Genomic DNA, 17,002 nt, shown 5'->3' with positions numbered 1-17,002 from the left:
CAGGGACGCGACTCAGGCGTCGGTCCAGCTGCGAAGGATTTTGCTTGATAAGCTGCTGAGCGTAGAGCTGCAACATCTAAGGAAAGGCACCGGGTGCACCAGCGTGTTAAGGGGTAATAAAACGTAACTCATTTGAAGTCAATTATAATAACATCAAATACAAATAACAAAATATCTATCATCGCTTCAAGGCTTTTCTCTTGTATTTCTGAGTGTTGCTGACACTCGCAGAAAATCTGAAGGATTTATTTATTTCTATTTAATATTGCTTTAATCTAATCTAACTGTGCTCAACTTCCCTAAACGGCTGAACCAGGGTAATGTGCGACAGGCCGTGTTTTTGGAGTTAAGAGAGATAAAATAATAGTAATAATCACTCCACCACGTCATTTTAAAGCACTCTTATGCTTCAATCATCCCACATATCGGCAGTTCGTCCTTCCCCACATCTGCAGATGCACCAGCCATCGATCCAATCAACTCAAATGACCTTCTCATTAGCCTGACAGATTATTTCACTCCACACATGCAGACTGTGCGTTTGCGAAAGCCGCGTCGTTAAGCACCAGCAGCAACAGACTGGTGTAATCTTGCCGATCATAATCTGTTTCTAATAGCGACAAGTATTATTATTGTTGTGGGCAACTGCGTTTGACTCTACCCATTTCTGTTCTCTTGATATTTGCAGGATATGTGCTGAAACAGATGGAGAACAAAAGTCTAATTTTCAAGGTAATATTTATTGAAAGGAGTATAATTCAAATGCTAACTGAGACACTGAAACTACCAGAGAAGACTAGTGGAGATAAACAGGCAGGAAACAGGATGATCTGACGAGCAGGCAGACACTTCTTCCTTGTGTCATATCGTGAAAGCAAATCAGCCAAGATATCAGGAAGCGAATCGTGGGCCTTCATAGGTCCGGGTCGTCCTTGGGCAAGACGTCCAGACGTTTGTTGAAGCTTTAGCTATTTAAAGAGTTCAAGCAAAATGGCCGTCCGTCTTCCAAACGCAGACCGACAGTGATGGTAAAAAAAACAATCTGAGCGACGAGTTCAGAATTACCAAAGACATCAAATGTATCTGTGGGTCTAACCCAATCGTGAGACCGTCGCTTTACATTAACTTTCACACGCCCTGCAAACACGGCAACGTTTTGCTGTAAATATCTGAAGAAACTACTTTGTGCAAATGAAGAGCTCTGTTTGAGCCACGGATGAATTCAGCCTTCTTTGCATGCAAACACTGAGCAGTTATTCTTCCTGTGTTATTATAGGGAAATAAGGGTTTCCTGCAGAGTTACATTCACTCATGTGTGTCATGTAAATAATCCAAAACATTGTTGATGGTATTTCCTCTGGCCCTTGACTTTGTTCCTATTATGGCTCGACATGCTGTGGATTTAAGCTGGGTAAATGTTTGGTAAAATTGTTGTTTTTTTTGTTTTGTTGTTGTTCTGGTGGTTATTTCTCCTGCTACATCGTTGACTTTTACTAAATCCAATTCAGTTTACTTGACTTAAACAAACTAAAGAGACAGCAGATCTGAATCTGGTACAAACATAAACCGATAAGCGTGATGAAAGAGTGAGAATGAACAACAAGAGATTTTATTTAAAATTTTAAATAAAGAAATAAACCATCATTATTTATTCACATGTTTATTTTAAACAAATTATATTAAGTATCTTGACATCACTGCAGGGAGCTGGTAAATGTTTTGAAGAGTAAATAAAGTAAAGTACATTCATCAGAAGGCTGTGCAGAGTTTTTTGCAAACTGTAAACTTTCTCTAATCCAGAGTCCATTTCACTAGTAAGTAAGTATTTCTTTCTTTTTTTTTTTTTTTTTACATTTTTGTCCTTTTAACCAAATATATGCAAAAACTATACTTGGGTATAATTACTGCACAGCCAGAATTTGTGATCTGTGTTGTGTCCATATCAGAATTATTATGAGATTAGATTTAATTCTTTAAGAGCGCACTGAGGGCGTCTTTACATGCTCCACAGTAGCAGGTTTGATTTGTGACCACTAGGGGGCACAGTTGAGCCTTAGATTGGCACCCAGAAGCTTTCCGCTTCTTACACGTCATTAGTGTGCAGTTTAGCTCTTTTAATTTGCACTAAAGACGTTAGAGAGCAGAATAAAGCCTCTTAACATAATTAGAAAAAATGTTTTATGCGGACATTTATTTTTTTTAGGCCAACAGACTGTAAAAGAAAAATGGACAAAATCCAAATCTGCAATCAGAATCGCTCACGCGCCGGTTTCACGTTAATGTGTGCCAATTTCTACACTCTGTGGTTTTATATGACTGTCTTGAGTTTTGCATATTCTCATATATTTCTAAAGAGCGTGAAGTCATGAGATGTTGAGTTCCTCATTTCTAAGAAGCACTAACGTTTTTTTTTTGTTTTTTTTTCTGGTTCTCTAGAGAAAGCAGCTTCCCAGCAGCAACAACCCTGAATTCAAAATAAGCTGCATTGCAAAACACTCATGCCGACTGTTCTGCATCAATAGTTACATCTGCTTAAATTTAGTCCTTCTACAGTGACAAAAATCCACAAAACTGGGTTGCTCAGACGCTATATAAAGTAGTTTTAATTTAATCGTGCATGTTGCCTTTATTAGCATGTAGCTTTCTTTCAGTAAACGCCGGCGTTTTGTTAAAACAAACAAGAGTCAAGAACAAAAAAACAGAGAAGAATTGATGAATTGGTCACATTGGTGTCTTCGCTCGTCAGCTTTTCTCAGAGAGAGGTGTGAAAAGTATTTACTGACAGGAAGTGTCAGGGCTAAAAAGAAAACACAAGGAGGGTCAGCTCATTTTTTCAGAACAAACTGCAGAGTCGATCTAGTTAAACGATCTCGAGTTTGATACTTTTTGAGCGCTGATGATTTTATCTTTTATTCTGGTTTTGATGGGGGGGGTTTTTTTCAAGAAAAAAAAAACTAATTTCGAGGTAATAATCTACTTCCATCTTTGTCGCATGACAGTTTTTCTTCCTTTTTTTGTTCAAACGTAGGCTAACTCAGATTGTGTTGTTGTATTTCACAGCATTTTCCTACAGTTGCATGATTTCTAAATGTTCTTTTTTTTATTTTGCATCTTCACCCTTATCTCTTTATTAAATTCATTTCACTTTCTAATAAAAAAAAAAATCTACTTTTACCTTTTATCTACTTTTACTGCAGCCGTTTTCTAGAAAAGAAAAAAGAAAGCCAACGCGCTTAAGAAAGCAGATCTGAAAAACGTCTCCTTGTCACGCTGCAGTTTCTAATTTTGGTTTTTGAGGAATTAATATTTCTGCAAAGATCGCTGAAAGCTCCGCAACGGTCCAAGGAAACGTTTCAGTTCAGCTCATTTAAAATACAAAATGCTGTTCTCTGCTTCGGTGCTTCTTCAGCTCGACGCACGAAACGAGTGCAAGCAATGAAATCACACTTGTGTTTTCATTGTCATTCAGCTAATGACAGCTACGTGTCATTAGCTGAATAACGTGAGCCGGTAATGACTGTGACGGTCCGGTTATTCAAGTTCTGAGCTGAGCGAGAACAGAACCAAAAGTGTTAGAAGCAGAACGATCTGACTCAACGGTACTGCATGACTAGAAAGAGTCACGCTAGATAAAGGAATCTGCTCTATCTGGCGCTCATTTCCAGCGGGGGGACATTACGGACAAACCTTAACGATTTAAGCCTTTTTGGCTCAAAATATTGTTTGATTTCATTCACAAAGATTATTTTTTTTCTATGGTAAATCCTCTAATTCCTACGTAACGGAGCTTAGGCGAAAATTCAAACTGGGAGACTCGACCAGCTTCAACACATCATCTAATCACCACGCCGGGCCTCAGCCAATCCGGTACGGAGCTCCACGCCGCTCCAGCCAATCGTCGTCCGAGGACACCTTCAAGAGTTCAAGCTACCCTCGGGGCTTCCTGCTCGTCAGCCGTGCTACGACCCACCTCCTCCCCATCTCCACCTTCACCATGAGGGACATACTCTAGGATCCTCCGGGCTCTCCCATCTCCAGGCTCCGCTCCACCACCAGATTCGGTCCCGGGGGGAAGACTATCCGAGCTCGCCGAGCAGACCGCCTGCTCACGGCGATCCTCGGCTCGGGGTCTTCTGCCGGGTCCGAGCGCCAAAGAATTGTACCATTAAATCTTTTTAACTGCTATTTTCTTCTCTTTGTGAGTCTCTCCAGATTGAAATGATGTAACCTGCTTTTTCCACGTCAGAAAATGTCTGAAATGAAAATATGGGGAAAATAAAGATTTGTTATCGTCTGAATAGATGCATGCTTTTGTATTCATAATTTTAAGAAGCATTTGATGACGTAATAATTTCAGATGGACTTCAAATGTCCTGGTTCATCAATAGCTTAGTCCGTAAACGGTGTCTCATGGTTGCCATGGAGACATGGTGACCCACCCCAAGAATACTTATTTATTTACTTGTTTATTCTTATTTTCCTGTTGAATAAATGTTTTTAAATTAAAAATTGGAGGCTGTGAGATTATGCTATTACAATACAAAATTAAAGAAGCTTAATTGTGGCCAGACAAATAAATTTGGTACCAATAAATTCACCCTGTTTACATCACAATCTGTTTTAGGCAAAGTAAAATTAAAGGAAGTTCATTTTCAAGATCCTATTTTTATAAAAAAAAAAAAAAAGAATAGTTTCCACTCTTCTGATCTTTGATCTTTTCCATTTAAACAAATTCCTCCGTTTTAAGATGTAAAACCATGAACAAGTGGGCGTGACGCTCTTTAACACTGAATGAACACACTTTGAAGACGCGTTAATTACGCCTACCCCCCTGCTAACTGCAGCGCGCTCCGGTCCGATTTGTCAAGCATTTAGAGTCTCGGGTTGGAAACATCTGAAGTGGTTCGGGTAAGGCAAACGCCGGTGAACGGAAAACAACTTTGCGTGATCACATGTCAGTCGCTGTAGCTGGTAACATCTCCTGAGTGTAAACATATAGTGGCACATCCTGGCAGAGTTTCAGTTGCTTGTGGCGTGAGCCACATGAAGGACATGCGCTGCTATCTCAAAGAAATGCGGTCGGTGGTCGCTTGCTTTTATTCACAGCCGTCTTAAAAGTCTTGCAGATTGGAAATCTGTAATCTACCACATGCTTGTGCACCGACAAAACGGGCGGGCGACATTCCAGAATGACACATCAGGTGCTGGTCTCCTTCGACGTGCTCCGAGGTTTTAGGGTTTTCAGGCGCCTCGTCGACGAAGCGACGGATTGTGCCTCAAAGACGAGCTGACGTCGCGAGTCGGCCTGGACAGAAAGGGGAAACTGAGGGAGTCGCACAGGAAACTCCGACAGAGTTCTCGTCAGCGTTCACACAGAGCCGTCAGTCGAGAAGGAAGGAGTGACGACTGTCGGACCAAAGGAAAGGAGCTCCTCAAACAGAAAAAACCAAGTAACTGGGTGAGTTGTTTTTTTTTTTTTATATATGTTACAAAATATATTCAGGTATTCACGCAGTCGGATCATAGATGATTATTACTGTATATGACAAATTTAACCTTGTATTAATTAGTGAAAGTCTTAATAATTGTCTCCATTAGGGCGGATTAGCCCTCAGTGTTATATAGGTATAAATTTAACACTCATAGATGTTTTCTGTGGTGTTTTCTTTACTGTCTTTATGCCTCGTTTATGCGAATTGCTGTCAGAAAACATGTCAGAGTGTTGCAGTGTTTTCATGTCAGAAAACACTGCAAACATAAACACTCTTTTCACTTCTTCTACTGGATTCCTGATATTCTGTTTGTGGGATTTTCCCTCAACCTGCTGCTGTAAAACAGCAGCTAAAAAGGTAAAGGTCACGCCCGAGAGACCCTCGAAACCCCCCACCCCCGTTTACAGAGCGATATATTTGACTTCTTCTCTGAAACTATTTGAAAAATGACTTAATTATGATTGATTAAAGCTGTAGATGGATACTAGCTACTTGTTTTAATTTGTAAATTTTCCAGCAAATTAATCGCAGTTGTACTATAATTGTACAAAATAAATACGTATTTTAATTCTTTATACTGAAATAATAAATCATTTTAAACCCTTTAAAATAATTTTTGAAACATTTATTTTTTTTTTTAAGTCAAAATTTGTGATTATTTTTTAAAAACATTTTAAAAATAGGTTTATTTCCAAAAAACAACAACACAATAACCCAGATGATCGTTTTTGTCTTGTGGCTGAAACGGCTCGAGGTTTTCTGTCGTCTTTCCCTTCTTGTTCATTTGATGGTTAAATTATAATCTTAAGTAAAAGTACAACTTTGAAATAATGACATTTTTGTCATGCCAGTGTGTGTGCTCCCTAGAGCGTTTCTTTTTTAACTCTTTACAGCGTGTGAGAGCGAGAGATAAGAGGAATAAGAGGAAGGCGGGTGTGTGGTGACAACCCACAAAAAGCATACACTCTGAGCGGAAGACTGGTGATGTGGTCATGACTCATTTCTATATTATTTCTAGTAAATGGACTGTTTCTCTCTCTGTCTGTCACACATCTACGCTGCTTATATATATATATATATATATATATATATATATATATATATATATATATATATATATATATATATATATATATATATATATATATATATATATATATATATATATATATATATATAAATACCAGCTTCACCTCTGAGGCAAGAGCGTCTTGACGATGTGGAGGAAACGCCGCTGATCTGGATCCTTACAAAGAAAAGAAGCGAGGCTCCGTGAAGCCTGGAGGGATGGCTCTCCTCCTGGTCTTGATGTGGTTGGTTCTCCCGAATCGGGCTCTCCTCTCCGGTCTGGATCACTGTGGCGTTCATGAAAGCAGCAGCTCAAACAACAGTGAGTGTCCGTCTGACAAAAATATTAGTAATAATCATTTAAAAACAGCAACAACAAAAAAAACCCAGAATGGAAGCATGTTTGACAAATTTGTGAGACTGTCTACCTTTATGTTATGATGCACAGTAAACCTATCTTATTTAGGGGTTAATCGTTTTAATTTGAGTTTATCTGCGTCATGTCAGACAACTGAAAAGCCTGAATTGAATTACATATAAGCAGAGGTGGGTAGAGAACTCAAAAACATTAGTACTCAAGTAAGAGTAGCAAGTAGCCGTTTAAGAAATTATTCAAGAGTAAAAAAGTATTTGGTAAAAATGAAACTCAGGTATCGAGTAACTGATCAAAACGTCAATCATTTTATATTTTGAAATTACATCATCAGGTAGACCAAAATATGAAAATACATAAAATAATTCAGAAAAATAACATAGTAACAAAATGACAAAAACAGGCAAAAGAAAAAAAAATTCTAATCAATTTCTATCAGCATAAAACTCACAAAAATGTAAAAAAAAAAAAAAAAAAAAAAAAAACTAAAAAAAAAACTGCAGGTGTGTGAATCTGTCTAGTTAATTTTTGGTTAAAATATATTTTTCTACTCATACTGTCAAAGGACATTTTACTCAAGTAAGAGTAGCAATACTTCATGGTAAAATTTCTGAAGTAAAAGTTAAATAAAAAAAAATTTTTTTTAAAAGTACAACGTGGTAAAACTTTTTTGTAACCAAAAAGCTACTCAAGTAAATGTATCTAACTGCTATCCAATTCTGGATATAAACCTTTTCAGGGTGACGGTTAAGGGGTTAAAACAATTCTGACCTTGCCTCTTTAATTCCCTCGTACACCCATTTGGGTAAAGGCGGCGTCTTAAGTGCCGGAAAGGTGGTTTGCCCAGGGCGCCAAAAGGTCAAAAACCGCCTCTGCATTTGGGATTGCAAAATTCCAAAATTAGAAATTTCCAGTCATTAATTTTTTTGCGATAAATTGACTCTTCTTTGTCGTTCTGCAGTGTCGCCGTGGCTGCAGTCTTTACAATGCCACAATGACTACAAGACCCGCGTGGACTGCAAATGGACGGCACCGGCAAACACGACTCTGCAGGTCTGGCTGAGGGAAAACGATGGCAGCAGGTAAACAGAGCAGACTGGACAAGACCAACGTTTCTAGAAGTTACCTTCTCTAGTGGTGAGCTTCTCTCTAACAGATTGGTGTCTGTGTCTACGCAGTGAGCTCTGTGGGCCTTTTAAAGACGAAAAAACAACCGAGGATGGAGTTGTCCAGTGCAGACATAAAACTCGTGTGCTTGGCCTGGGAACCAGCCATACTGTCTTCTTCGTGAACAACCAGACAGCAAGCCTCTGCTCGTCTTCCAAACACACATCTCTGCGCCGTGAGCAACAGCTAGATGTACAGTAGTAGATTATGTAGAGCAGAACTAAGCCTTACGGTGATGGTGGTGTTGTTTGGTGGTGTTGCACAGTGAGGGCACGTCCGCCTGGGGGTCTGACTGCGTCCGAGGAAAGCGATGGCAGCTACTGGCTAAAGTGGTCCAGTCCGTATCCTCCGTCGTCCTCCCTGAACCAGAACGTCTCGTATCAGCTCAGCTTCAGGACGCAGGTGGAGGACGAGTGGACCGTAAGCTACAAAACACAACGAATCACATTTTACCTTTCTGTGCAGCAGGGGAGTGTTTATAGTTGTTGTTTTGTTTTTTTGACAGTAGAGAAGAGCGGGACAGTAACATGGAAAATACTTCAATAACCGAACTATTTATTTAACCAAACAAAACACATGGATTTGTTTGTTACAGCGGTTTAGGGCAAAAGCTAATTTTTCTAGATGCATAATTAGCTTAGTGTAGCTTAACTGCAAACAACTCTATTTTTGCCACTATTCTAACTCTATTTAACTTATTTATAAACTTAAAGTGAAAATTATTGAACTTATTTGCTATAATTTGTAAACAACTGCTTAATTACTACTTTTTTTTTTCCTTTATAAAGAGTTTTTGTTGCACAGTAGTCTGAGGCTCTTTCTTCTTCTTAGTAAACATCATTTAAATCAGCCTGTCAATGGGGCTAGCAATGGACATTAGCCACTTAGCTCTCATGTAAATGTTACTTCATATTTAATTTATTTTTTCTTAAATCTTGAAACAGTCAACAACAACAAACAACAAAAGCAGCATTTCGTGAACAAAGTGCGATATGAGATGAACAAACTGATTGGCAGCTCTAGTGGGTGTGGCCAGGCAGGCTGACCAATCAGATTTAACGGGTAACAGGAGCCCCCCCCTCCAATCTCACAGCTAACTCTGTGCCCACGGCCTCTATTCATAAGACAATAATGAGACATAGACAGTGAGTCAGTGCTTATTAAATTTCGTTTTTAATGTTAAATACACACCTCTCTACTCAGACTCAGACTGTCGCAGAGACCAGCGTGAGATTGGAGAGGCAGAAGCTGCTTCACGGCCGTAGATACGAAGCCAGAGTGAGAGCCTGGGCCGGCGTGGGTCAGTGGAGCGAATGGAGTCCTGTGGCGAGCTGGAAAACTGGAGATGGTGAGTGAAATAAAGAGGAAGCATAAATACCCTGTAAACCTTTTCACACCTTCACTTTGCAGCCACAACACTTTGAAGTAAACACTGCAATATGGGGGAATTTTCCTGCCATAATTGAAGCGCACACATTTTCAGTCTGAAAGCAGGATTTCAGTCTGATATGTGGTCCAACAGCTCTGAACTCGATCTCCAAGCTGCTCGGCTGTTAGACGTATACACTAAAAACTAACAGCTGTAACTGCAGCGGATCATAGGTCCAGCATTGACATCGAGGGACTACACATAAACCAAACCACACGAACATTTTTCTACCCATTTCATCACGTACTACTACTTTCTGTTGGTCTTCTGCGTAAAATCCCGGTAAAAACGATGCAGTAACAAACAGTTTTGCTTTCTTTTCAAACTTCAATCTTCTGGGTCTTTTCATAGTTATGGGAACTACGTCTGGTGTTTTCCAGCTGTGTGAGTTAACTATTGTTTTCCTTCCCTTTCACATCAGACGGTCAACAGCCCAGAGAGATTCCCTCTCTGGACTGTGTTCTGGATGGAGAGAAGGAAGTGACGTGTAGCTGGGAGGTGAGCAGAGAGCTAGCTTATCTCATCACCTACCAGCTGACCTGTCGACACGACCCGACAGCACGGTAAGTCAAACTCAAAGCCGTAGAATCGCCCGCCTTCTGCTGCTTCTGAACTGACGCGAGCTTCAATCCTTTAAAGGTTTGAGGGATGTTGCGTGAACCCAGCTGTGAGTTCTGACCCCGGAGGGACAGAAGTGAGGTACAGCTGCCCTCTCACCGATGTGGACCCTGAACGTCTGCAGCTGAAGCTCCAGCCGGCACACAACGCTAAGACTTTCCAAGCGTCCAAACACAGTGAGTACAGCGAATACAGAGGAGGTGAGAGGTGCGGAAGTCCCTCTCTGCTTATTTGAGCGTATAAGGCTAAATTAAAAACACACAAGGGGGTGATAAAACCACAGGAAGCAGTGCAGACGAACAGCACTTTACCAGGTTTGTGCCATGGTTGTACAGCACCCCCTAGTGTTTGAGTTGTGCTATTACCTCTAAATCAGTACATAGGACTCTGATCGGCTGTATAATTTGGGATTTAGTCACTGGTAGGTCACTATAATGTTAAATACCGACCCCTGGTGGACGTTTTTAACCATTACATTCATGTTTTATTAATTTTTTCTTTCGAAAATATATATATGATGTACATAAAGAAATGGGAGGGGGGAGAGGTTACAGCAAACATAAAACAAATAACCTTGCAGTAGGTCAGATGTTTTGCAAATATATTTATGCCCCTCTTTCAGGACTCATCAGATCACAATCCCTGACTTAGTTTAATAGTGTTTCATGTGATAGAAGTCCAAAATGTAACATGTTGATTAATAACATAATGAGTAATTAGAAGGAAAATAGTACACTGTACACTTAGGTGTCACATGTTTACTTTAGTGGCTCGGGAAGACAGTTATGTACTATTTAGGGTTAAGAGAGGAAAGGTTGCTGATTTCTAAATGTGAAAAACGGTGTAACTTTTGCTTCCACTCAATAATTACAAATTACCTTTTGTAAAACACTGTGTACGACGTAAATGGTGGGGTTACGCAGAGTATATTTTCAATTTCAAATGAGACCCACTTGTACAAAACGGTCTGTTAAACCCGAAGTTTTGACTCAAGCTACAAAGTTATTTCCTGTTACATTTTCTTTCAACAGTCCGTACCAATTCGCCAGTGCAGGTGAAAGTGAGGGAGAAAAACGGTGACTGGGTTGTGGAGTGGTCTCCGCCAGCTGAGGCAGCTACAGAGCTGTTGTACCAGGTCTGGTATTACAGGGCCACAGATCCGGTGAGAGGATTTTACGTCTCCGTTTTTATTTTCCCGCTTTCCATTTAGCAGCTCGTCACCACAGCAGCTCTGGAAAACGGGCCTGAATATTCATAGGTTGCTGTGTTTTATTTATTTCTGCCGCCAGGAATCCCCGCAGCTGCTGAACATTTCCCAGGGGTCCACGCGGGTGAGCATCCCAGGAACATCCCTGGTGCCGCTCCAGGACTACGAGGTGAAAGTGAGGTCACTGGTTGCCCCTGGAGAAGGTTCCACCTACGAAGGAATCCCCTCAGAATGGTCTGAACCTGCGAACTGGACCTCAAATAAAGGTGCTTACAGTGTTAGTGTGAGCAATGTTGATGTTTTCCTGCTGTTTTGTGCTTTGAATAAAACAAACAAAAAAAAAAAGGTTCAAATGACATTATGAACTCCTCTTTAATTTGGTTTCTCCTCCTCGACAGCCACTTGGTCCGTCTCCACACTGATTTATTTCTTCTGTGGCCTGATTGCAGCCGCGCTCTTTCTGACTCTGTACTTCACTATTCCAGTTTGCCGGAAGTAAGCGCTGCTTTACGTTGACCGCAACGTGTAAAATGCAGTTAAACAGAAGTCAGAATCGCTGATTTTCATTTTTCAATGTATGTGGTTTGTTTTAAATTAACGGCCATTTATGTTTTTCACCATTAAGGAAAGTTGTGACGTGGGTGGACTCAGTTCCCTCTCCAGGCAAAAGCAAGAGCCTGTTTGAGATCAAGGTGAGACTGGATTCTTTTCTTAAAGTGACTAAAAGGTTACGAATTTTCACATACTGCATAAAGTAAAACAAAAAACAAACAAAACAAAAAAAAAGAATTTGCCCCCTTACAAATTTCTTCAGTTTTTGCTTTCTTAAATTATTATTATGGTGTCCAGCCACTCAAAAACTTAATTTTGGTATTTTTGAGAATACTACTACTGTAATTTAGATCACTGTCCTGTTGAGGAGCCAAAGTTCAACCGGACTAAAGGTCCTGTACTGATGATTGGACGTTCTCCTAAACAATTTCTGCTACAGAGCAGAATTTATGACTCCATCAATGATGGCAAGTCTTGAAGAAGCAAAGCCTCACACTACCACCATGTCTGACTGACTTTACGAAATTCAGTGTGAGCCTCTGGTCAGATGTACATCTTCCTAAAGTAAAATTTCCCCTAAATCTTTGGGGATCATCAAGATTTCTTTGGGTTAATGTGAGATAGGTCTCTGTGTTCATTTTAGTCAGCGACGGTTCTGATCTTGGAACAGGAGACAGTTTGTGCCCAGTTATTGAATCGTGAACTCTGACCTTAGTAGAGGTAGTGAGGCCTTCAGATCTTTAGATGTGTCTGACTCATTGATGTATTCTTTGAGTAATTCTGGTTGAACTTTCACCACTGCTCCAACCCACAGTCTTAGAAATGGCTTTCCAAACTCATAAATGACACTGACCTTGATTTTCTGTTGGTTTTTGAACAAGCTGAAATAAGTTTTGCTTCATTTCCACGTTTTCTTCCTAATTCAGTCTTCCTCGTCCCCGACCCTCGTGCAGAGCGAGAAGACGTCCATTTGTAGCGTGCAGCACCTCGACCGCGTATCCACCTGGTACCAAATTTCACACTTTACTCACATGACGCCACAAGTCAGATAATGAATGCGGCGACAACTCAGGATGCATTCTTCTGTTGATAGCCGATGTCTGCACTCTGGCGATCGAGAAGAAAGAGGGAGCTGATGAAATTATGCACCTTTCCCCCCCTTGCAGCTCCTCGGAAGCTTTGCTTTGGCCGACCAGGAGCACTGAGACGACGTGCGCCGATCAGAGCAGGAGTTGCTGGAACTGTGATAACCTCCCCTCCCCTCTTGATACTGTTCACAACTCGGACACGTCGTCCATGAGCTTCAGCGGGCCATACATCTTTTGTCAGGTCAGCTACTTTCAAAAAGAGAACAACAGAAACTGAATAATAAAGGAGTACTCAGCATTTGTATAAGGAATCAAATGGAAACAATAACAATTTTGTCCTAAAAACCCAGCAAAACATGTTATAGACACTGACTCACCAGGTCTTTTATTAGTTGTTGTTGTTGTGTTTCTATGTGTGTCGGTTGAATCCTTTATAGAAGAGTTAACGTGAGATTGCAACTCACTGTATCATAAGCCTGGCAGGCCACCAGGCTTTATTTGAACCCTCACCAGGCTAAGCATTGCCTAGTTATTTAAGTTTTTTTTTTTTATGTTTGCATTCTTAAGACCTTATAGTTGCTGTTCAGGTATTAATCTTCCAATTTTTTAAACAACATAATTACCAAGTGATATTTTAAAAATTTCTGTCAACTTTTAACTCAAAAACACGTCGGGCTGCTGGATCAATGACTGCCCTGGGACCCAACCACCAGGCTCAGCAAATTTTCTGTAAGGTTAGAGAAAAACATAATCTGTCACGATGCAGCAGGACACACTAAATCCCACCTCAGTGATCTGTGGGATTCATACATTTTTGATGGGAGCGTGTCAAAAGTCTCACACATGCTGAAAAATACTTTTTAACTTCCATTGGCATCTAGCTTTGCTACAGTGTTCAAGCTAGCTTGTATGCAGTGACGTGCGGTGAGGTTCATAGCTGGTGAGGCACTGACGTCATCAGAATCAGATTTGCAAATAGATGCATAGATTGACAGCAGTTTACAGGTTATGTTTCACTTCTGCATCCTTACACATACAAACTGTAGCTCACAAAACACACATATTATCTCCTGCTTCGATTGAAAGTCCACTTGAGAAAACTTTTTTAGTGTTGTAATGTAGTCATCCATGTCGAAAGTCGGGATAAGCGAGAGGAAAAAAATCACTATCTCTATTATAATCTATCGCTGCACTTGACTTGCTTCCCGAATCGTTTAGCCTAGCTCGCTGTCACTTACTCGGCAGTTGAGGAGTGAACAAGACGAACGTCTGGGATCTTGAGCGCCCCCTGCCATGAGGCAAGAGAACTGCCTGCCTCACCTCGAACCTGTTCTCTGCCGTTTATAATCGCTCATTACACGAAACACGTTACACAAACACAGTTGGTGACAAAAAGCACTGTACATTATATACATAAGCTAAATTATTGGAAATAAGTTCAAATATTAAATTTGTTTAAACCATTTTATTGACGCCGTACAGCAACATGCTCTCTCCGCTTAGCAGCCAGCGCAGAGCCAGGGGTTGCGCAATCCAAGGTGAGGCAGAGCTCGCTGCTGCCTCACCGGCATCGCTTCCAAGCATTTGAATGGGAAAATAAGAAAATTCAGCGATTTTGACCAAATAAAAATCGAAATTGGTGAAGCTACATGAAAAATAAATATTTTTTAGTACAAACCACCGGATGAATATAACAATTTAAATTACTTTATGATTATATATTTTCTTTCTTTCCATGATGGCTGGTGAGGCACTGCCTCACCTGCCTCCCCTGACCGCACGTCACTGCTTGTATGTATGAATACTAAACTGAGATTTAGCTTCTGTTATTTGGTGTCTGTAGCAGCCCTGCTACTTCCACATGACCTTTTTTGGCGCCATTTTTGTTCTGACGTTTCGTTTTAGAGCTAGCCTTCTGTTTTGTTAAGCTGCTACATCCTTTAGCTAGCAAATAACAGGGGAAACTGCTAAATAAACGGTAACTTTTTACACTCCTGCTAGCAGTGAAACACATTAGGATTTGAAGCTAGCCTAAAGGAACTTCAAAAAATTTACTCTAAAAAGTACTTACTGTTCACTTGCTTTGCTTTGCAGCTGTTTAACGCGTTTGAGTCTCTTTCACAGGGATCAGGACAAATGTCAATGGAGGTCCAGCAAGAAAATGTCCGCGAAACAAAATCGGATGAAGCTGTGCCTCTCTTCCCGGCGCCATGTCCTCTTCGTGACAAAGATTACGTGTGTCTTCCCAACCGCAACCTCTCAAGGTCCACAGAGGACCTCACATCCCACAGCAGCTCAGGCCCAAAATGGTACGACAGGCCTGAGCAGGACCAGCAGCAGCACCCGAACGCCACACTGCGGCCTGTTCAGCCTGACAGCCGGTCCGGCTTCGGAGAACCCGCGGTGAGAAGTCAACCGCCTGATAACACGGCAGGGCTGCTCCCCTCTTGGCCTCAAGAGGGCGCTAACTCGGGATACTGCCAGCTCCCGGCAGCCTTCATGGTACCGTCAAAATGAACAGCTGCATGCAAGAAAAGAAAACAACGCAGGATCAATCAGTAATTGACTTTTTGTAAGCTTCTACTTTATTTTAAGCTCCTCAATCTATTAGAGGAAAAAAAAAAAGTATCTTGTTGTCGTTGCACATATTTTATATTGGCTTTACTGGTTTGAATTTAGTAATATGTAACCAAATATTTAACAGGGTAAATAAAGTGTTTTTATATCTACAAATATTCCAGGAAGAATATGTATATGTATATATTTTTATTAATGTTTACCTTTAGCATGATTTTCTTTAAACGAGCTGCCACTCCTTGAAACAGCTAAAGAGACGGAAGGCAAGTTAAGGTCAGAACATTGACGCTGTGACCTTTTTCACCATTTTATTTCCTGTACAGAGCATTTTAATTTCAATAAAAGTTAAACACACATGCTAATAAGACAAACTGGCATATTTACTGTCATCATTCATATCATAATCAGACAAACAAAATGAAGTTGTTTCCGTATCAGAAGTGGAGCCATTTTATTTCAGATTATTATCTCTGGAGGCCTCAAAAAAATGTAAGCTATAGTTCTATAATTTTTTGGAACAGGGGGATGATCTACATTTAATACAAATTACGACAAGGGAAGTCTCTGATCACATTCTGTGATGGTTACTCCTTTCCTGTTACTAGCTTCACCATGTAATCGTGCAAAGTGAAAGTACAAAAATAAATTTGCTCAATGGAAACACTCCAATCTCAAAAAACCAACTTTTTATTTTTGCTAGAATGAGGCGTTTGTCAGAATTTGTGTATTTCACAAAACTGCTACAGAAACACCTTTTTCACATCATACGGGTGATGTGATCAACAACACAAGGTTACTACTGGAGGAAAAGATGAAGATGACGACAGGAAGTGGAAGGAGAATGAAGGCGTTGCATGTTTTTTTTAATGACATCATGTGAACAAACTAGTTAACCTTTGATCTTAATCGTGTTTCCGATTTAATAAAAATATAGCAATTGCAAAATTGTGTTGCTTGTTTTAACATTAGCGGAGCATCGATAAAGTTTTGTGCACACTTGTAATGGAAACTGAGACTTTCAGACACTGGGTTAGCCTGAATTTGGTTTTGGCCAACTAGAGGGAATTCTTGACTGAAATTATTTAAAGTGTAAGTTTATTTCATTTGCATTTACCTGCTCTTTTATAGTGACCTATTTGGAGCTGCTTTACTTCACTTCTTAATGTAGGGACAATTTCCAAATGAATCATTTGCCATAATCTGCTGTAATTTGCCTTTAAAAAGGGTTTTCTTTGCCAAATTAGCAGCAAGAAAGAGCTAAACTCTCCCCAAGGAGAGTATAAGAATATAAGATTTGAAAACAAATGATTGGACTTTAGCAGTAGAAACTAGTTGTTAATAATTGAAGATTAATATAAACGCACGTCTGCCAGGGTATGAATAATTTGGGGCCAAAGTGAATGTTGCAATGCTTATCAGTATAAAATATTG

The 17,002-nt window shown here is 40.2% G+C and overlaps 1 protein-coding gene and 1 long non-coding RNA gene across 5 annotated transcripts; one reads left to right on the top strand and one right to left on the bottom strand.

Moving 5' to 3' along the window:
* Positions 1 to 5,083: 5,083 nt before the first annotated feature.
* Positions 5,084 to 15,154, bottom strand: LOC122822239. Of its 4 annotated transcripts, none has more exons than XR_006369115.1 (8): positions 15,066 to 15,153; positions 13,372 to 13,721; positions 13,056 to 13,243; positions 12,760 to 12,909; positions 9,292 to 9,439; positions 8,332 to 8,525; positions 6,686 to 6,894; positions 5,084 to 5,305 (listed from the first exon to the last, which is right to left on the bottom strand). It is a non-coding gene; the product is annotated as an uncharacterized LOC122822239 (long non-coding RNA). The 4 variants fall into 4 exon arrangements; XR_006369114.1 differs by having other exon boundaries at positions 13,056 to 13,240; XR_006369113.1 differs by lacking the exon at positions 13,372 to 13,721 and having other exon boundaries at positions 15,066 to 15,154.
* On the top strand, positions 6,753 to 15,943 carry csf2rb (colony stimulating factor 2 receptor subunit beta). Its single transcript, XM_044100738.1, has 14 exons — positions 6,753 to 6,882; positions 7,895 to 8,015; positions 8,112 to 8,275; positions 8,366 to 8,520; positions 9,304 to 9,448; positions 9,951 to 10,092; positions 10,169 to 10,323; positions 11,179 to 11,309; positions 11,437 to 11,620; positions 11,753 to 11,849; positions 11,980 to 12,046; positions 12,833 to 12,912; positions 13,073 to 13,235; positions 15,119 to 15,943. Exons 1-14 carry the CDS (start codon positions 6,780 to 6,782, stop codon positions 15,509 to 15,511), a joined length of 2,100 nt encoding a protein of 699 aa, XP_043956673.1. The 5' UTR covers positions 6,753 to 6,779; the 3' UTR covers positions 15,512 to 15,943.
* Positions 15,944 to 17,002: the final 1,059 nt, after the last annotated feature.

Source organism: Gambusia affinis, linkage group LG19 (genome assembly GCF_019740435.1).
Source record: "Gambusia affinis linkage group LG19, SWU_Gaff_1.0, whole genome shotgun sequence".
Classification (NCBI taxonomy): Eukaryota; Metazoa; Chordata; class Actinopteri; order Cyprinodontiformes; family Poeciliidae; genus Gambusia; species Gambusia affinis.
The sequence above is the reverse complement of the archived record's forward strand: the minus strand, read 5'-3'. Positions and strand labels throughout refer to the sequence as shown.